The 18,930-nt window shown below is 41.5% G+C and overlaps 1 protein-coding gene across 3 annotated transcripts in view; it reads left to right on the top strand.

Annotated features, from left to right (window-relative positions):
- LOC144642759 (NLR family CARD domain-containing protein 4-like) overlaps positions 1 to 15,663 on the top strand; it is a 29,991-nt gene extending 14,328 nt beyond the window's left edge. The window contains exons 3-5 of one of the 3 annotated variants that reach the window (XR_013568781.1): positions 558 to 3,364; positions 4,112 to 4,768; positions 6,937 to 7,012. Coding sequence is in view for 2 of the 3 variants with exons in the window: in XM_078501816.1 (XP_078357942.1) it covers positions 558 to 3,364; positions 13,946 to 14,425 (3,287 nt within the window). In the remaining variant the exon portion in view is untranslated. Of the gene's footprint in view, positions 1 to 557; positions 3,365 to 4,111; positions 4,893 to 6,936; positions 7,013 to 13,945; positions 14,440 to 15,591 lie in introns of those variants that run through there. The other 2 variants (XM_078501816.1, XM_078501817.1) reach the window with 2 other exon arrangements.
- Positions 15,664 to 18,930: the final 3,267 nt, after the last annotated feature.

The following is an 18,930-nucleotide window of genomic DNA, read 5'->3' as shown; positions in this document are numbered from 1 at the left end:
GGCCGGTAAATTTATTTCGCTACGTTCATCACTTCGTTTAGTCTTTCGAAGTCTTCAAAATTGCTCGCCGTAATTCGGTGATACGCTGAATCCTTTCAGTCTTCGCGGCCGTAATTCGGTAAACGTATTTACGTTGATTCCGTCCAGTGTTCCAAATTACTGGCAGACTTTCGCCTTAACCGTAAACGAAATGAACAAAACTATATTTTTGCCGTAAAAACAACACTTCAGCGTGCCTTCGCATCGTATTCAGTCAAGCGAAGAGTTAAAATTGCCCTTCACTGTGATTGGTTGCCTGACCAAGGAACTCCAATTCTTTTGTTTAAAACTTGTCTTGTGATTGGCTAAAAAACGTTGGGTGGCCCCGGTTGAGTTCGTTTCACTGTAACGTCTTTCATATTTCACTCTATTTGTCTTAAGTGCAACTTATTTCCAAGAATGAACCGGACTCTCAGGCAGAACCTTTTCGTAAAAATCGCTTTGTTGTCTCATAGATATTTATTTCTGTGACCCTGAAAAAAAGAATTTATTTTCTTAGTACCTTTTATTCTTTATAGATTTTTCAGATCGTCTGTGTGCACTTTACAACAATATGAGCCAGGTGAAAATCACTCCGTGGGACCCTGATAACACCGTACACATCGACCAAATTTACACGCAGTTATGCTGGCTAAGAGATGAAAAGAGACCTAGTGGAGTAAGGCAAGACAAGCTTGCAGACTATTCCGACATTTTGAAAGGGAGAACAAGCAAGCCTAATCCGAACAGAATTCTTGTCTACGGTAGACCAGGAATAGGAAAGTCCACCTTTGCACAGAAGATATCGATCGACTGGGCAAGAGGCAAAAAGGAGATCCTTAAGAAGTTTGACCTACTACTTATGATCCCCTTGCGCGATGTCTGCGAGAGCGATACGTTCTGCCAAACGCTAAAAGCTGCCAAGCTGTTTTCTGTTGAAGACCAAGAAATGATTGACAGTCTCCATAGCTACATTCTCCAGCACAAAGAAAAGATTTTGCTGGTTTTGGATGGTTTCGACGAATACAGTACAGGAATGACGTCACCTGTATTTGACATCTGGAAGGGCAGCGAGCTGAGAGAGTGCGTTGTTATCTTGACAACGCGTCCAATAAGAGAAGATGAAGTAAAACGATTCAGCAACGTTCAGTTTCAGATAAAAGGATTTGACTCACCCCAAATCAAAGAGTTTTCAATGAAGTTTCTAGATGACGAACAAGAAGTTGAAATGTTTCTTGGTTATCTCAATAAACATAAACTGGAGGAGATTGCAGAAATACCACTTCTTCTACTTATGCTGTGTCTAGTCTGGAAGGAGAGAGATCGGGAAGAGCTGCCAGAATCGCGAGTGTTCCTTTACAGTGACTTTATTCTTGCACTTTGTAATCACATGTCTGCAAAAGACGCCGACGGAACAGCCGTGAGCAGTGTCACGACGTACAGTGATGAACTTGCTCAACTTGGAGAACTGGCATTTTACGCTCTATTAGAAAACTCACTAGAGTTTGACTTTAAACATCTCCCAGATGAGCTTTTGAACAGCAGGTTGATCCGTGTTGGAGTAATTCAGATTGTGAAGCTCTTCAGTGCAAGGCCGAAGAAGGTTGTTGCTTTCCTACACAAATCCATTCAAGAGTTCCTGGCAGCTTGGTTTATCATTCACAAGCTTATTCCTTCTGTCAGGGACAACCCATCATGCATGCCTGCCATTGATTCAGTTGATAAAGTTGTGGCCATGGTTGAGGTCCTAAAGTTCGTTTCTGAATGGTCATTGGAGGGTTCGAGGGCAGTCTTACAGCATCTGGAATCATTGAAGAAGAAGGAAAGTCCTCCCGAACACAACAATGGCGAAACTGTATTTTTGGAGGATTTGCCCAACGACGAAAAGAGGTTGCCCGAGTTAAGTCTGGAATGCTTTATGGAAACGCCAGCGTCGGCAAAGATAGAGCTATACCCGTTGCTGTTGAAATCTGTCGGTGGCGTTTTAGTTGTTCCAGACACAATGCTGCATCTTTTAGCCCACGACCACGTTGTGAAATCCAACGTTTTGCCGAACTACGTGCTGTTTGATTTTCGCCGACGTCCCTCAAGAATTCAGCGCGATTACATGGCTTCAATCATGGACGATCTTAATGTTGTAATCGCAACTGCTTCAGAAGAAAGGAAGGCTTCGGATTTCGTGAAAAAGCAGTCCAGATTTGAAGTATTGACCTGTTTGTTTCTCAAAAGAAAGGAAGACAAAATGTTTCTTCATTTCTCTCAGGTTGCCGGTATTGATGTCGGCACACTGAATGAGCTGACATTACCAACCCCAAATGGTCCACCTCACAACTTCCCTGATCAGCTACAAGGCGGTAAAATCGGGACAGAGATGTGTTGCCAAACACGTCAACATTGCTTTTCATTGGCAAAGAAGATTGACATTGACGACATAGAACATGATGAGCTCGTTGGTGTTATTTCCTATGTTATGCCTTTGGTCGACAGTCCACAAGAGATAGCTGTGCGCAGTTCACATGAGTCCTCTGAACCTCAAGATGTAGATCGTTTGGTGGAGGGAATGAACATCACAGACTGTCTTCAACGTTTGAGACTTAACAGAATAGGCTTGACAGCACAATCACTCGCTGTTCTGACAAAAGCCCTTCATCAAGCTAGCAACCTGCAAGAGCTATTCTTATCTGAAAACCCATTGGGTACTGGTGTTAGCATCTTGGCAGAGAATCTTCAACATGTGCAGGAGCTGAAAAGTTTGGAGTTGACTGATGTTCTTATGGAGGAACAAGCATTCTCGGATCTTGCCAATTTCTTGTTTCATGTTCCTCAGCTGAAAGTACTTTCTGTTTCTCGAAATAATCTGGGCCCTTCGATCACGGTATTGGCTGATAACTTAAACAGCGTTTCTGGTCTTACCCATTTGGAACTGAGTCGAACGCAAATGGATGAAGAAGGTGCAATTGCCCTTTCTGAAAGCTTAAGAAGTCTCCCAAAGTTAGAAGTGCTCGATGTATCACAGAACCGGTTAGGAAGAGCAGTCACCGTGATTGCAGACCAACTTCACAATACACCTTGCCTGACGGAACTTCACATGACTGACACAAAGATGGGTTGTGAAGAAGCTACTGCAATTGCAAGATCACTAAAGTACCTTCAGAATCTACGCATGCTTCGTGTTGGGTCAAATCCAGTAGAACAAGGAGTGTGTTTTCTAGTCCAACAACTCTCTAAGATCCCAAAGCTGAAGCATGTTAACCTCACAAACGTTCTGATGGGCGAGGAGGAAGTCGAGGTGGTATCAAAAGCTTTGAAAAGAACCCAGAGTGTGACAATCACCACCGATTATCTTGTGAGTATGGGTAACTGTTTTTTGTTCATATTTTTGCCATATCGTGAAAGTATATCCACGAGAACTGGCCAGTGCATTACATGGCATACCTCCCATTCATGCATACTTGATAAGACGTCCAATGGCAACGGAGCGCAGTTTTTTCAAAGAGCTGGATCATATAAAATATTTAAAATAACGCTGACAAATAAAAATCAATTACCCGCTTGATTCCAGGCTTTGCAAGAATTTTTCATTTCACAATCATAAACGTTCTTTTTTTGTCTTAAAAGCTTGTGCGTGCCTGAATTTGTGGAATATTTCCCGTGTTTTAATACATGTTAGCACCCTATGAAATAGGTTTCAGCCGTAATCTCTATTGAAAACATGCGATAATGGGTGTCACTGTAGCATTTATCGGACGAAAGCGTCGAGAATAAGCTAGCCGGACTTAAGTGAAAGTGGGATGTCGATTGAGTAACGATGTGTAAATACTGGGTCAAACTAAATGGCGTGGGTGGGTGGGTCGTGGGTCGTCGTCGTGGGTCGTGGGTCGTGGGTCGTGGGTCTGGGTCGTGCGTCGTGGGTCGTGGGTCGTGGGTCGTGGGTCGTGGGTCGTGGGTCGTGGGTCGTGGGTCGTGGGTCGTGGGTCGTGGGTCGTGGGTCGTGGGTCGTGGGTCGTGGGTCGTGCGTTATGGCAAGGTCGCCTTTTTGTTTTCGCCTTTCTGATTAACAAAAACATATTTTTCTTTCATCTCTGGTGCACAGGTGCGCTCTTTTCCGTCCACGTCTCCCGGACAGTTTTAGTGGCCCGAAAATTTGCCTTGGCGTGGATGCTGTCTGCCGAGAATTTTCTGATCAACAACGTTTTGGCAATTAGCAATTTATTGAACGATTTAATGTACGTCGCTTAGTAGTTTTTCATTCCGTGTCGAGTAAATTATCATGTCATTGATTTGTTTGCTTTTCCAATTTTATCAGCGAAGTCACGCTAGCCGATCATCGATATATTTTATAATTTAAATGTTTCGTGGCTTTCCATTGCACGAGTATTTTCAACTGTAAGGGATTTCTACAGGAATTCTAATGGAAACTTTTGTTTCCCTGTATATTGTCAATTTTTTTTGTTTCTCTTATTGAAAAACAAGAGATTTTTTAGTTTAGTGACCGATAAGTGATCAAATTAGTGCGTGGGAACACTCACGTATGATTGGTTGAAAAAAGGTCAATGTTTGCTAAAAGCATTTGTAGAAGCATTATCATGGCGGATACAGTGGTGAGTAGAACACTCTTATAGTGTAATCATTTTGATACGTTGAATTGAAAGAATATCTGTTGATTATAAATCAATTCCATTTTCGCTTTCGTTTGCAGGAAGAAAATCCCTTAACACTTGATGACACCGCGGACGACGATGAATACGAGGTATGTGTGTTGTTTCTTTCGACATGTTTACTTGCGAAGATTAAACGAAAAATTCTTCGATCCGAGGCATGTGACTTAAGCTTTAAGCAGCAGTTCGTCCTTCCTGGCTATGTGGATGATGCCACTGCAAATTCGCAATCGATTGTTTTGTATTTATTTAAAAATACTCTGCTTTGTAGAGGTAGCAAGAGAAATGAACCAAATACTGATAGTTTATTCAACGAGCGCGCAAACGTACGTCGCCAAAACCTTTCAAAGGCCATTCGGCCCGTATTTGTTTCTCAGCACTAGACTAACGGGCAAGCTACATTGTATCCGCTGATTAGAACATCAGTCGAAAACAAAAACAGGGTTTTAGCCGCATAGATGTAGTGTGTGCTAAAATTACCAGTTTAAATACTGTACTGTATTGATGACACATGTTTGTTTTTGTTATCTGTTATAAGGATATTTAATTTTAACCACTGTTAGAGATCTACAAGAATTCATTTAAAAAAAAACATGGAAGCGCTGCGTTCTCCCCGCTTTAAAAATTTATTTTTTGCGTCAACCCCGTACTATCCGGCTAGAACAGTGCAGTCTAAATGGAAATATTTTAGTGGCTAGATAGTTGAGAGCTTTCGTCCACCCTCATTTCATTTTTCCTTGTCTCGTGTTGAGTTTTGTACTTTATCGGCGTCTTTTCTTTTCTAATTTCACCAAAAAACGACAAAGAATTGCATCTAGCTCATGGCGATTAAAATCTGACAGATTTCTTGTACACCTCGCTGCACTTACGTTCACCCAAGTTAAAGTGCATCTACCGTATTTGCTCGAATAAGCGCCGCAGCGCTTATTAAATTTTTCGCGCTTCAAGTGCGGCGCTTATTCGAGGGCGGCGCTTATTTGAGGGCGGCGGTTATTCAAAATTTGGACGCCACAAAGAATCTTATCTTTAACAATAATTTAAAATAGCGTCTTTTGATTGTCAGTATTCGTCTCTTTCTGAAGAGAGAAGTGGCGCTAGCTGTCCTGGCAAAGTTCTCTGCCTTCACAACATTTACATCGCTTTTGTTGGAAAGAAATGTCCAAGTTTGTTTTAGAGTTGCTTTGTAGTGCTGTTTTTAGTAAAACGGAATTCCTCTACTAAGCACCGCATTGGGACTGCGGCGCTTATTCGGGGGCGGCGCTTATTAACTTTCTTGTTTCAAATGCGGCGCTTATCCGAGGGCGGCGCTTATTCGGGGGCGGCGCTTATTCGAGTAAATACGGTATCCCCCGAAACAATACTTTCAAAATTTATTGTGCATTCGTAAGAGAGTTGAATGGTTAAATATTTCTTCATCTCAATGTTGCGTTTTTAAGTTATGAAGGTTTATTTTTCCAATATGTTAATGAGTATGACGTCTACCTAGGCTTTTAAGCATACTTGTTTTGCCTAAACCATTATTTACTCGCCATTACCAGACACCAAATTTACAATAAAAATTGTGGAAATTGCGAGTATTATGATAATGCTTTTTAAATACTGCTTGTGTGAACCAGTCAAAATATGTATATTGAATGAAGACTGGGTAGACGTCATACTCATTAACATATTGGAAAAATAAACCTTCATAACTTAAAAACGCAACATTGAGATGAAGAAATATTTAAGCATTCAACTCTCTAACTCATGTACAATCGATTTTGAAAGTATTGTTTCAGGGGTTAGGTGCACTTTAAGTACTACTGGAGTTGTTTTGCTCTTGGTTTTTGCTTTTTAGTGTAGCTTGCTCCTCTTCTGATAAGTCGAAAATTTCTCTCTGTTGTTACTATTGCTGAAAAGAAATGAAAAACACGTATCAAACTTGCTTTACAAAATTCCGCATTGTCGACCATCGATTCGACAAGTTTACAGGGCTGACGATTTGCTTTGTGCTAATTGGCTAATATCCGTGACATGTTTTTTCTTCGATTTGATTTTCTTAAATTGTACATTTAATGCATTTTACCTGAAAGTTCTTATTGAAATTACTCAAATGTAATCCCAAATTGGGCTGTTCTCATAAATTAAGAAAAAATAGCTGCGCTGACAATATAGGATTTACTGACAACTATATAATTATGGATGAAATTAACATGTATTACGTTATTTCAAGTTTTGGATCCTGCACTGGATTAATTCTGAATCTTTTTTTTTTTTCTAGAGTTGCCGAACACCAACAAGTGCCGAAAGCTCACCAACGAAAGATAATAAGCGACCCAAGAAACCATTGAATGAACAAAGGTAACTGAAAGTCTTTCTAAGTAAAATGATATTCGGCAGCCAGTTTACGATTTGATGGTGCTTAAGCTCGTCTAATTATCTTAACCAGTACGAAATATGTTGTTTGTTATTACAGTTTAATGGCAAGGAAGAAGATAACATTTCGTCCGGTGGACTCTGATTCCGATGTACTGATTGAAGAGGAAAGTTCTGTTGAACAGTTTCAAGAGTCAGCTTCACTGCCAATAGTTAAAGAAGTAAGCAAGATTTCAATTCATTGCAGTCGTATAGTTTATGAACAAACCTTTGCATCTCAAGACTCTCAAGAAATCATAAAAGCCTTCCCTGGCGCGAAATGTTTGATTTATCGGGGGGGGGGGGGGATGGGAGTTGGGGAGGCCTAATTTAGATTTATGGTATAGGAATTTTTGGGGGTCTGGTTGGAAGTTCTATAGGGATGTAAGGATGTGCGCCCAACTAACTATGCAAATATCGTGGGATATTTAGCCTAGAGATCCCATGCGACACTCGTGTAACAAAGTCTTTTTCTGCTTCAGGAAATATTGATCGGTGAAAGGCAAGAAGAGGCCGATATGGGATCTGACTCAAGCAGGTAAATTCTCAAATTTTGTGTGCTGTATAACTATTTTTTTTCTTGAAATTCATCAGCTTTGCACTCTTCCAATTTGCACCCTATTCCCATCAAGCTTGGCGTCAAGTCAAGCGCTGTCTTAAACTAATACAAATTGTGTGAAAAAAAATAACACATTTTCGTGTTTTATTCTAGTGATAAACCGGATGAGAGTGAAAATACCAGTGAATCGGAGAGTACTGAAGGCGGCGAAGAGTTCTACTTTGTTCAGCGCCAGAGGAAGATAACGCCTAGTACCTGGAAAGGTGTTGAAATTGAGAAAGTAAATCGTATTCGTGAGAGTGGTATAGATGGTCTAAAAATATACGAGTTAAGTATCTCTGAGCAAACTTCCAGGCAAGACCTTTTAAAAGATGGTAGGAACTGGAAGAAAGATAGCAGATCGTTCTGGAAAGGCCACGGAAACGTGCGCTACTCAGATTGTAAAGGATCCCACGAATGCGAGAATTTCAACTGTGAATATCGAACCGAATATGGTGTCGTCAATACTACGCAATTCGAGAAGGCAAAAGATGGACGATTGAAATGCTGCATATGTGACAAATATGTACGCCACGTTCCTTGTCCGGCAAGACGATATGTAGTTCCCAGGAAAAAGAGTGTCAGAGTTTACCATTTTGGAAGTCACACATGTCCTGTAGTGCCACCATCTCAGAGACCGAAAGAGAAGGTCGAGAGGATCTTTCGGGAAAATCCAGACATGAAACCTTCGCAAGTGCAAAGCACAGCCATTCTTTACGACATCAGGCAGAGAAAACCGTGGGAGGAAGAAAAGAAAACTGCTAAGTCGTTTGAAGATAAGAAGTGGATCTCAAATCAGAAACAGAAGATCAAAAGCGAGACCCAGCCTTATGGGCACAACTTTGAAGCAGTTGCAACCTACAAAGAATATTGTGACAAAAGGGATCCTTACTACATATTCAAGATGAATGATAAGCGTGGGAATCCGGATAAGCCTTCATTCGTCTTTAAAAGCAGCAAGCTAGGATCTAAATTCGCCATAAACATGGATGAAGATGGAGATCACCTCCTAAGTAAAGAATTCTGTTGCTTTGATGGTAAAGTGAATCGTTGCCAAGGCATGGTTACACTCACAGCCAGTGTTTACCACCCAATTCTCCGCAAGCAGGTGGTTCTGGCAAGTATGGAGTGTAAAAGCGAGAGTACAGAGAATGTTGCACTGTTTTGGTCACTTTTCAACGAAATGCTGTCAAAAGTTACTGGAGAGCAAGATGTTATGTTCAATCCAAGGGGTTGGTGCTCTGACATGGCAGGGTCGAATCTGCAAGGAATAAAACAGATCTTTGGCGAAGGGGCACTCCAGAAAGTGAAGAGATGCGAGTTCCATTTCAAGGAATGCAGAAACCGGCATGCCCGTTCGTTGGCAAGTGAAGAAACGAGAGACCAATTTAAGAAGCTCTGTGACGCCCTTCTTTCCACAGCAACACCTCCTGCTTATTATTCAGCGAAAGAAGACCTCGCCAAATTTGTCGAAGAAGCACCTGAAGAAAGGGGGCATTTAATGACCTGGATTCAGTGGTGGGATGACCGCCGAGGTTTCATCTTCCCAGCGTTTGCGCCGTGGGATAACGCACCAAAAATAAACCAGGCCGAGGTTGTGCACGCTAGTTGGGCACATAAGGACCGTGAAAACCTGACGCTCCTGGATTCTGCAGAATGCCACGTCCGTGATTGTGTTCTACTTGAAACAGCATATGAAGGTATCAAGCAGGGAGACTCCCGTGTTGGAACTGGGCCCAGCCTTATGCAGAGAAGGGCACGGGAAACAGCTATTCAGCTTAAAAGAGCGGCGACATTGGGTGAAGAGCTTTTGCGAGAAGACATAAGTCAAGCTGAACCTGAGCCCTCACGAGTGGGAAGAAAAATTGATCCAGCCTGTAGCCATCGCGCAGACAAACAAAGAGAGAAAAGGCCATCTGGTACAAGTCGATTTCGTTCAACCCGGTCTGCACACTTTCTGTCAAGACTCGAGAAAGCAAAACAGGATAAGGATTCCATCAAAGTAAGAAAAGTGTTCCCTCAGTCTGACGTGTCCTCCGTTTTTGAGTCTAATGCTTGCGTGCGCTTTGCGCATGCGCATGCTCTTTGTATAGAAAGCTGTTAGCATCCCAAGGGAATGGTCGGGATCGATCGTTCGCTGTGTGAACAATGATCAGCTGAGACGGACTCGCGGAACGCACGAAGTCGCAATCCGCGGTCCCGTCTTTCATCACGTTCTACGTATCAGTGATTGTGCTTTCCCATCATTGTCCCACGTCCCGGCGCCGCGTCCACATTTTTTCAACCAATACATGATCATCACTACGTTGTTGGCCGCTGCATTCACTTCCCGGCCTTTCCTCACTTCTTCTCTGCTCTCTCTATATTGTTGGAGTGATGACGCTCTTAGTCTTCGCTCCTTGTTGGTGCCATTCCTAGTTCCAGCGTGTCATCAATACGTGAGCATCACGTTTAGATCTTCACTTCTAGTCTGAGTTCATCTGCTTTTTTGCAATCTCAAGTCATTTGGGTTGAACGATGTGAAGTTCTTAACCCTGTGTATGAACATGCTTTTTGTAAATCGTCACGCAATCTTGTCCAAATGTTATCGTTTCTGCTTTTACGGACAATCGGAAGAAGTAACATCAACTCCTGTTCATCTTTAATTTGTGAACATTTATGACTGTTTCGTTTTCTCCATAATCATCCACGTCCCCTAGCTTGCTATAAGCATTTTAAATTAAACTCCCGAACACACCTCTATCCCTACGAAAACCGCGCAATCTTATCACTATCCATACGGCATTAGACTCATTCACTCTTGGTGACCTATTTTTGAAATTCAGAGCTCGGATGGTAAGAAAGTGCATAAAGTCGTAGTATCAGAAGCTCCAAGTTGTTCATGTGAAGATTACAAGAAGTTCAATGGAAAGGAACTTTGCAAACATGTCATTTGGGTTTACCTGTACGCCTTAAATGTCGACGGGAATAGCCCCTCGATAAACCAGATAACTCTCTCTCAAGATTATGTCAGAGAAATCCTCACAGGGTCTTCGCCTATTGCAAGGAGCTGCGTTGACAGCACCCCCCGCTCTCACGATTTCAGAAGCCGAATGGAACGTGTAAAGTCCATCCTATCGAAGGACAAAAGAAACGAGCAGCAAAATTTGTGGTATTTGATGCACAAAGAAAGAAAACCAGGGAAAAATCCACACTGCAAGGCATTGAAATGCAAGAAAGAAATTGTACCCGGGGACCTTTGTGTCTTTGTCAAGGGATTTTTGTCGGGGATCTTTGTGTCTTTGTCAAATGCCTGTTGGTATTCCATACCAACAGGCATTTGCAGTTCAGTCAAATTTCTATTTCTGTCCGTGCATGGACTGTCTTCAGCAAATCCCGCCGTGGTCAAACCTAGCGATTCCTGGGAAGGTTTTTATTAAGAAAGATGTTTCAGATGCAGAAATAGCCGGAGCTTTAAGGGACGGCATTCCTTTGTCGTTTGGAGATTGAGGCCTTCAGGTTCGCGAAAAAAGTTGCGTTAAATAAGGGTGCTAATAAGGGTACCAAATTGTCAGCTAACTACAAAATGTTTGGCCAAGTTTCAGTTAACTACTTATTTTAGTTATCTATTAACTTTAATTGTTCACAACGAAAACTATTGCACCATAACCCGAATTTCTACTTCACTACGCCAGTGATAACACAAAACAATGAATTGACAGGCATGCACGACTCTTACGCACGTGTATTAGCCATTTTCATAGTTTCGATGACACTAGTATATCTTTGAGAGACTTACCCCATTTTGATCATTTTAGGGAAGGTCCTTCGACTTTTTCCCTGAACAATGGTTCTCGTAATCAATGCCAATTTTTCGTGAGTATTTGCTTTTACTTTGGTCTGTGTTTGGTATTGCGTTACAAAAGGCAATAGTTTTCGTTGGGTTGGAGGACCCACTTCCTATTCTAGGCTTTCTTTTCTTTCTGAGTATCCTCTATCGATAAGACAAGTTTATTGGAAGTGCTTGACTGCAGGAACGACTGCAGGAATTTCTTGTAAGCAGACTCAAGACGTAACCTTTTATAAAACCTTTCTTTACTCCTGGAAGTTTAACGAAGAGTAATAATTAAGAAATATGGTGCGTTTTTTCGTTTGATGTGACAGCCATTTATGTTGCCCATGGAAGCTCGGTGTGTTTGTAGGTAACAGCTTTAAGCAAAATGCACCGAGTCCAAACTTTTCCGCTTGCTTTATTTCCATCAATGAAATGTTTTGGAATGTCGTTCGACTGTTGATTCTTTGTCAACATCACGATAAAACTCAGAATAACTTTGACCACGCCCCACTCGACGCCATCACGGAGATCAACATGTGCCTGGAACAACCTTGATACATTTCGCAGGAAAATGTCACAGACTAGCTTTGTTGCTATGAAAAACTTGGTTGCTTTTATTAACAATAACAATCGTATTCAGTATATTTAATAGAACGTCACTTATCTGTTAACGTTTCATTTATCAGTTAACTACTATTTTTTTGACCAAATATCAAGGTCAAATCGATGTTGTTGTTTCAGATTCCGAAGGTGTGTCGTCCACCGCGGTCAAACGACAAAAACATGCCGAAAACAAGACAAATACTTGAAAGTCTAGGTTGTGATTTTTTGAATTCAAAGTTTCATGCATTACCGGTATGCTGACAATTTACAAAGCTTTTTGGAGTTTTATAAAAAAACGTGTTACAAAATGGCGATATGTGGACAAGTCCACGCCATTTGTTCAAATTTATAAAAGGAAACATGACGTGAGAAAGTGTGAATATGTTTGCACTTTGCCAGCAACAATTTTATTGATTCTTGTTTATATTTACTCTTAAATATGAACAAAATTCCCCGAAAAAGAACGGAAATCTACCCTAGACGTTAGACCGTGGTGAAGGTGCATCGCTTTTATGACCTTCATTTATCATTCAAACCTTGAGGCTGAAGGTGCACTGTCGAATAGTTGCGTTAAATAAAATTAAAGGGACATCAAAAGCAATTGAGCGAAATGAATATTCCATTTGTTCAACTGACTAAAGCATCTTTATTGTAAAAATAAAAACGTTTATATTATCTTTGGCATATATTCTGTGAAAAACGTAATTCGCGTGAGTCAGTATCCCAGTAAACCCAGTGGAAATATTCCGACAACAGTTTTCCGCTCTCACTAACCTTTGATTAAAATGCCTATTTCACAAAACTGGAAGGGCGGCATTAAAAATAACTAATCGCCTTATAAGCCAAACAGAAGAAGGTTGTCCTTGCCGATACAATCGTTTTAAGGGTGTTCTATTTTATTTACGATTTAGCGGCAGTCCCATACAACCTAACACCTTCCCCCAAGGTCTTTGAATATGTCAAAATCAAATTCCCTTTATTGCACCACACATTTTTAGGTAAGGTCTTTAAATTTCAGATATAGCTGGAAACTCGACTTAAACACTTAAAATCTACACCGGAAAAAGCCGTTGTTGCGAAATAGCATGGGAAACCGCAAAAAATCACATGTTTATTTCCGATGCACGACGCACGACCCGCGACCCGCGACCCGCGACCCACGACCCACGACCCACGACCCACGACCCACGACCCACGACCCACGACCCACGACCCACGACCCACGACCCACGACCCACGACCCACGACGCACGACCCACGACCCACGACCCACGCCCAATTAGACAATCTCGTAAATACTACCCATGAAAGAAAGCAGGGAGAAGAAGGAACACTGTCGATTTGAGTTTTCACGTCTTTCCTTCAACTACTTCAGACAACTAGATTATTTTGGAAGATTCACTCGGGTAGTGAAAATTGGGTATCCTCTCTCTTTACTACAGTCGAACCTCTTCGTATAGACACCTCTATAAGAAGGAGACGTAGCTGCGGACAGGTCACCGCGTCCTAACGAAATCCTTTCACATTTTTTGATATCCAAAATATTAGGGTTGGATACCTAGCAGCATAAACTTTAGTTATGAAGATAGCTTACGACATCTTCTCTGTTCTTTTCTTGGTTTCCGCATGGAACAGGTTCGACTGCATTTGCATTTGTATAATTGTATTGGTTACAAATAATTTTTATGGTCAATCTTCTTAAGTAAGGGCATGAGAAAGACAGGCGCAAGTGTCCGTGCTACAAAACTTCCTTTTATAGAGGCGTTGTTGTCAGTATAATGGTTTTTATAAAAATTAACTGGGGAATTGCGGAATTTTTTTGCCATACTCAAAATAATAATTTTTTTTTTTCGGCTAAAGGATGAAAAAGGGATTCCACTGCCAACTAAGGCAGGGAAGTCGTCTTCTTCCCGTCCAACTCAAGATGATAATGATGATAATGATGATGGCGATGACGACAACGAGGAGCAGTACTATGGCGCTGATAAGCAGAGAGATGACGGCGATAATCATGATCGGAAAAGTGTTTTACGCAATGGCGATAATGTCAACGTCCTTAATAATGGACTGGACATTAACGACGGGGCAGATGACGACGGTAACCCGGGCGGTTACCAGCCAGATGACTTCGGTTTTGATGACATTGGCGATGACTATGGTGATTTTGGCGATGACTATGGTGATTTTGGTGATGACTATGGTGATTTTGGTGATGACTATGGTGATTTTGGTGATGACTATGGTGATTTTGGCGATGGCTTTGGTGATTTTGGTGATGCCTATGGCGATGGTGATTACGGTCTGGGCTTTGACGATGGCGATTGCTTTGGTTTTGATTGATTTAAGACCACCAGGTAAAATAAGAAAGGTAGATCAGTAGTGTCTCATCGCAAATATATTTTATGAGAAGTGCTCTTTTTTGGCGAAGCCAAATGGATTCGCAAATAAGCGGACATTTCGGACAACGAACGCTCGTTAAAAGACACATTAAATTGCCAAACGGCCTCGGAAGTCGGATCGCAGGTATGCAAAAGAAGCAAGTGAATCTTGTTTCAAAGGATTATTTCCCTTGCGTTTTCATACTTAAGATCAGTTGGCGTTTACATGCGTCCGAATTTGAGCATTTTTTTTTAGAAAAGTAAGTCAAAGCAGGTTTTCGATTTTATTTGCTAATAACTTTGTTTTTTCCAAGCACTGAGCATTCCATAAAATTTTGCATGAAATGTTATTTAAGCTATTCTGACTAGCTTTATCCATTGGGTAAACACGACTGGACAGCACAATAATAAAACTTGAAACAGTTTTCTTTCGACCTGACGTCAAACGTGCCATACAGTGGAACCCCGATAACAATATGCCAAGGGAGCAGTAAAATTATATCGTTATATCGAGGAATCGTTATATAGAAACCCCCGTCGTCATGACTCCATTATCAAGTTAAAAAAAAATGAAAAGAATAAAATTGTCAGAAAAAGTTCGCTTAAGATAATGGAGTCATGACGACTCCGAAACGTCGTTCATTATTATCGTTTTTTTTTTACTTGCCTATGTAAACTTCAAATTGGCAGAGCAAATGTCATTTACTGGCAAAATCACGGCCACATTTCTAAACGAACTGAAATTACCGTGAAACCGCTAAAGGAAATTAAGCAGACTTCCAGTAACACAACTTACAGCAATGCAATAAGATTTCGCTTCACCGTACAATTTTTTTAACAAAGTCGGGCCGACGTTTTACAAGTTTTAATTTTAATTCGGTTTTAATTTTCTCAAGTTTTGCCCATCCAAGCCCCTTTTTGGCTTTTCTGTGTTTCTTTTGAGTTCCTTTACAGTTTTAAGCCGTTATTGTGATATTTCAGTTAATTTTATTATGACCAGTTGGTCATAACCGAAATTTTAAGCTCGAGGGGATTGTCGTTGCTCTTCCTTGTCACTAATATAATAAGGATTTATTATAATATATAAGCAACGCTCCTTCAACCTAACTTTTTTTTGCTTGCTTTTAGTGACGAGCCATTTGGAGAGAGCCCGTTTGGAACAAGATGTGGGTCGCTACGTATAAGGCCATAATGGTTTTTGAGTTATTTTTTCAAAGCTCTTTGTCGGCGCGGGCCTGTTCGTGGTTGGGTTCCCGCTAGTGTGGGGCACGGTCCGGGGCATCGGTGAGTGGACCGGACGTCGCGCCCCCGGCCCACAACTGGGGCTCTCGGGTCCGTCCGCTCGGGTGAGGCTCCACTCGGCCCACCACCCCCCGGCCTCTGCGGCACGCGGCGGGCCTGGGCGGGCGAGTGCTGTTTGGGGGGCGAGGCCAGGCGTGGTGGGCGTCTTCGGCTTCGCTCTGTTGGCGGGCTGGAGGGTCGTGCGTTCGTTGCCAGGTGGAAAATGTTTAGTGTGGCAGAAAGGGGTGCCGCAGAGCGCCATTTTGTGACATTTTGAAGAATAGTTTTTGTTTTTCAAAATGAAAAAATTACGTATTGAATAAAACAGTTCTGAGTATCAAAACAGAGATTTGTGCAGCAATGTGCAAAAAGTGACTCCGTGAGCCGCCATACACAATGCTCAACCCATGGCATAACCATCCCAACAGGACAATCACCCAGTTTCACCCCAACCACCCCATAAATGAAAAAATAACTCCTGCACGCTTAGCGTGCCTATGTTTATATGAAGGAATTGATAACCCTAGAGCAGACTTTCTGTAGCAAACCAGACAGCATGGAATCCATTTATAATCATGGTAAATTACCAAAGTCAGTAAAGACTATTATGTACATTTCAAGTTTTATTGTAGTACAGTGTAAGTAAAATGTTTTCCCTGGATATTTGGCGTTGCCAAGAGTTACCTGTAGAAGAATTGCATTTGCCTGTAGGCCGGGGGATAAGCTTGAAATTAATACTGCCGATGTTATTAATAATATATTTTTTTTAGAATGGTTAAGATTAAAAAAAGCGGTTTGTTACTTCTTAAAGGACCCTAGTCAGCCACGCCTTTGTTTTTGTTGACATATAAACGGGATTTTTGTTGTTATATTTCCGCGGAACATGTCTAAACGACCAGAAATTACCATGAAACCGCTAAAGGTAATTAAGGTGGCCCACGAGTATTTCTGGGACTGAAGGTGCTCTTTTTTAAGTCGAATTTTATGCACGTAAACGTAGGTCGATTTCTATGACATTTGGCAATCGAAATAAGAAATGCCCAAATTTTATTAAGCTTTTAATTTCAGAGCAAACAAAATAAACATTCGCGAGAAATAAGCACTTTATGAAAAACCGATTTTTTGAAAAATTTCTAATTATTGTCAATAAGTTCAAGTTATCCTAGGTTTCGTGTGAGCAAGTTTCAACTAAATCGGATGGGTAGAAACTGCTCTACAGTTGACTGTTAAATTTTCGCATCAAAATATTGTTGTTGGGTATTTTCGCCAGCTATTGCAACAACGCTGAATTAATGCTAAAATCAGTTCTTTATTTGAAAGCTCAATACCACCTAAAACACTGCTGAAAAATCTGAAATGATCGGAAGAATTTTAAATTGAGAACACTTTTAGTGCCAAGACTGTGGTAGCGAAAACTAGATCATTCGCTGTTAGTTTTTTAGTCTCAGAAACGAGCGTCACTATTAACGTTATGTGATTAGATGTAATTGGTACTTACTGTAACTGTTTCGCCTTGATAGGCTCTAGAATGTAGGTGATATGAAGGTCTCAGTGGGGTGGTTGTTTGACGGTTGACGGAAAATTTTAAGGGCTGTTGACAGTTGACGGTCATCAAAAGGAAATTTCGTCCATGAGTTACTAAATGTTAACTTTTGTGTTTGTTAATATTTACCTTGTGTTCTGAGTTATATTCGGAGCATGGATGGTTTACTGGTTAAAACGATTCTTTGAGAGCCAAAATTCCGAGATGAGCAGCTGAAATCATGAAATTTGAAAGACCTTGAAATAACTACTTATTGACAGTTAACGGTGAAAATAACGCTGTTTTGATGGTTGATGGTTAAATTTTAGACCGTTTGACGGCTGATGGTTAACCCCATTGAGACCCTTTAATACATCTGAAACTTGTAAAACGTAGTTTGTAGTATATACGTGTGACATAAAAAACAAGAAAGGTCAATATTAAAAATAGTAGAAGTTTAACAACTGTAGTGTTACCTATTACTCGGAGAAGGGGAGGGGGACTCGAGGAAAAAAAAAGGGAACAGACGGGTCCCACAAAACAGGGAATTAACACCCCGAAATAAACGTGCAATGAATTTAAACCCAAGATATCGCCGCTTTTTTAACCCCACCTCCAATCCCTCAAAAATATCAGATAAATAAATGAATAAGGGAAGCCTCGAGGCCCGCCCCCCCCGGCTCGTCCCCCGGGGGCCCCGCCCCCCCCCCCCCTCCCGGGCCAAACGGGGGAGAGAGAAAAAAAAAAAATTCCCCGAAAAAAAAGACCCCCCCCCGGGACAAACCCGACCGCCACCGGAGCCAACGCACTAACCATAGCCACCGCGCCTCCCACGTGTTCAATTCACGTGTCGTTAAACCAAAACCGAACAAGCTGGCCCCCCCCCCCCCCCCCCCCCAAATAATAGGTGTTAAAACAAAACGAACAGGCTGCCTGTCACAAAAGCGGGACACAGACAATTCATTCAACCAAACAAAACTCAAAGCAAACACACATCGCCGGTACCAAGCGCGGGAAAACATGTGTGAGTGAGTCATGATTGGTTTTGGTTTCGTTACTTTCGACAGTCAACTGAAAAGCGCTCTATCATTAAAACCATTGTGAAAACTGCTTTCGGGCATCATTGTGGAAGAATATATATCAAAGAAGTCAGTATTCATCCATCACCTGCTAGGTAGTGCTAAAACATGCATATGCAATTAGGCTGCTTCCTAGCGACAGGCAAAGTTAGGCTACCTTCTGCAAAGGCTTTATCGCGTCAGCAGAAGAAAGATATAAAAAAAATCGTCTGCAACCAGGGTAACATTATGTAGGGAGAAAGAAGCAACCAGGGTAACATTATGTAGGGAGAAAGAAACCTTTTTCGTCCAAGTTAGTACTGAATTGTTCGCCACACAAGTACTTTATATTTAAAGACCCTTCGATGGGACGGGGAGTTTAAATAGTGTCTTACAAAGAGCATCCTCGGAGACCCAGGGACAGTTAGTGGGGGCTAGGGAAAGTCGAAACTGCGTAAAAAAAATCGGCGAAGAAACGGTTGGAGCGAAACCGAGAAGAGGGAATTATTAAGATCGCAAAACGGCAATCGCACTGAAAGAAGAAAAATGAAGAGCCTTCTAATTTATATACAGCTATTTCGAGAAAGGTTGTCGGAAAAAGGCACA

This window comes from Oculina patagonica, chromosome 2 (genome assembly GCF_052425735.1).
Source record: "Oculina patagonica isolate OP01 chromosome 2, crgOcupat, whole genome shotgun sequence".
In the NCBI taxonomy this organism is placed as follows: domain Eukaryota; kingdom Metazoa; phylum Cnidaria; class Anthozoa; order Scleractinia; family Oculinidae; genus Oculina; species Oculina patagonica.
The sequence above is the reverse complement of the archived record's forward strand: the minus strand, read 5'-3'. Positions and strand labels throughout refer to the sequence as shown.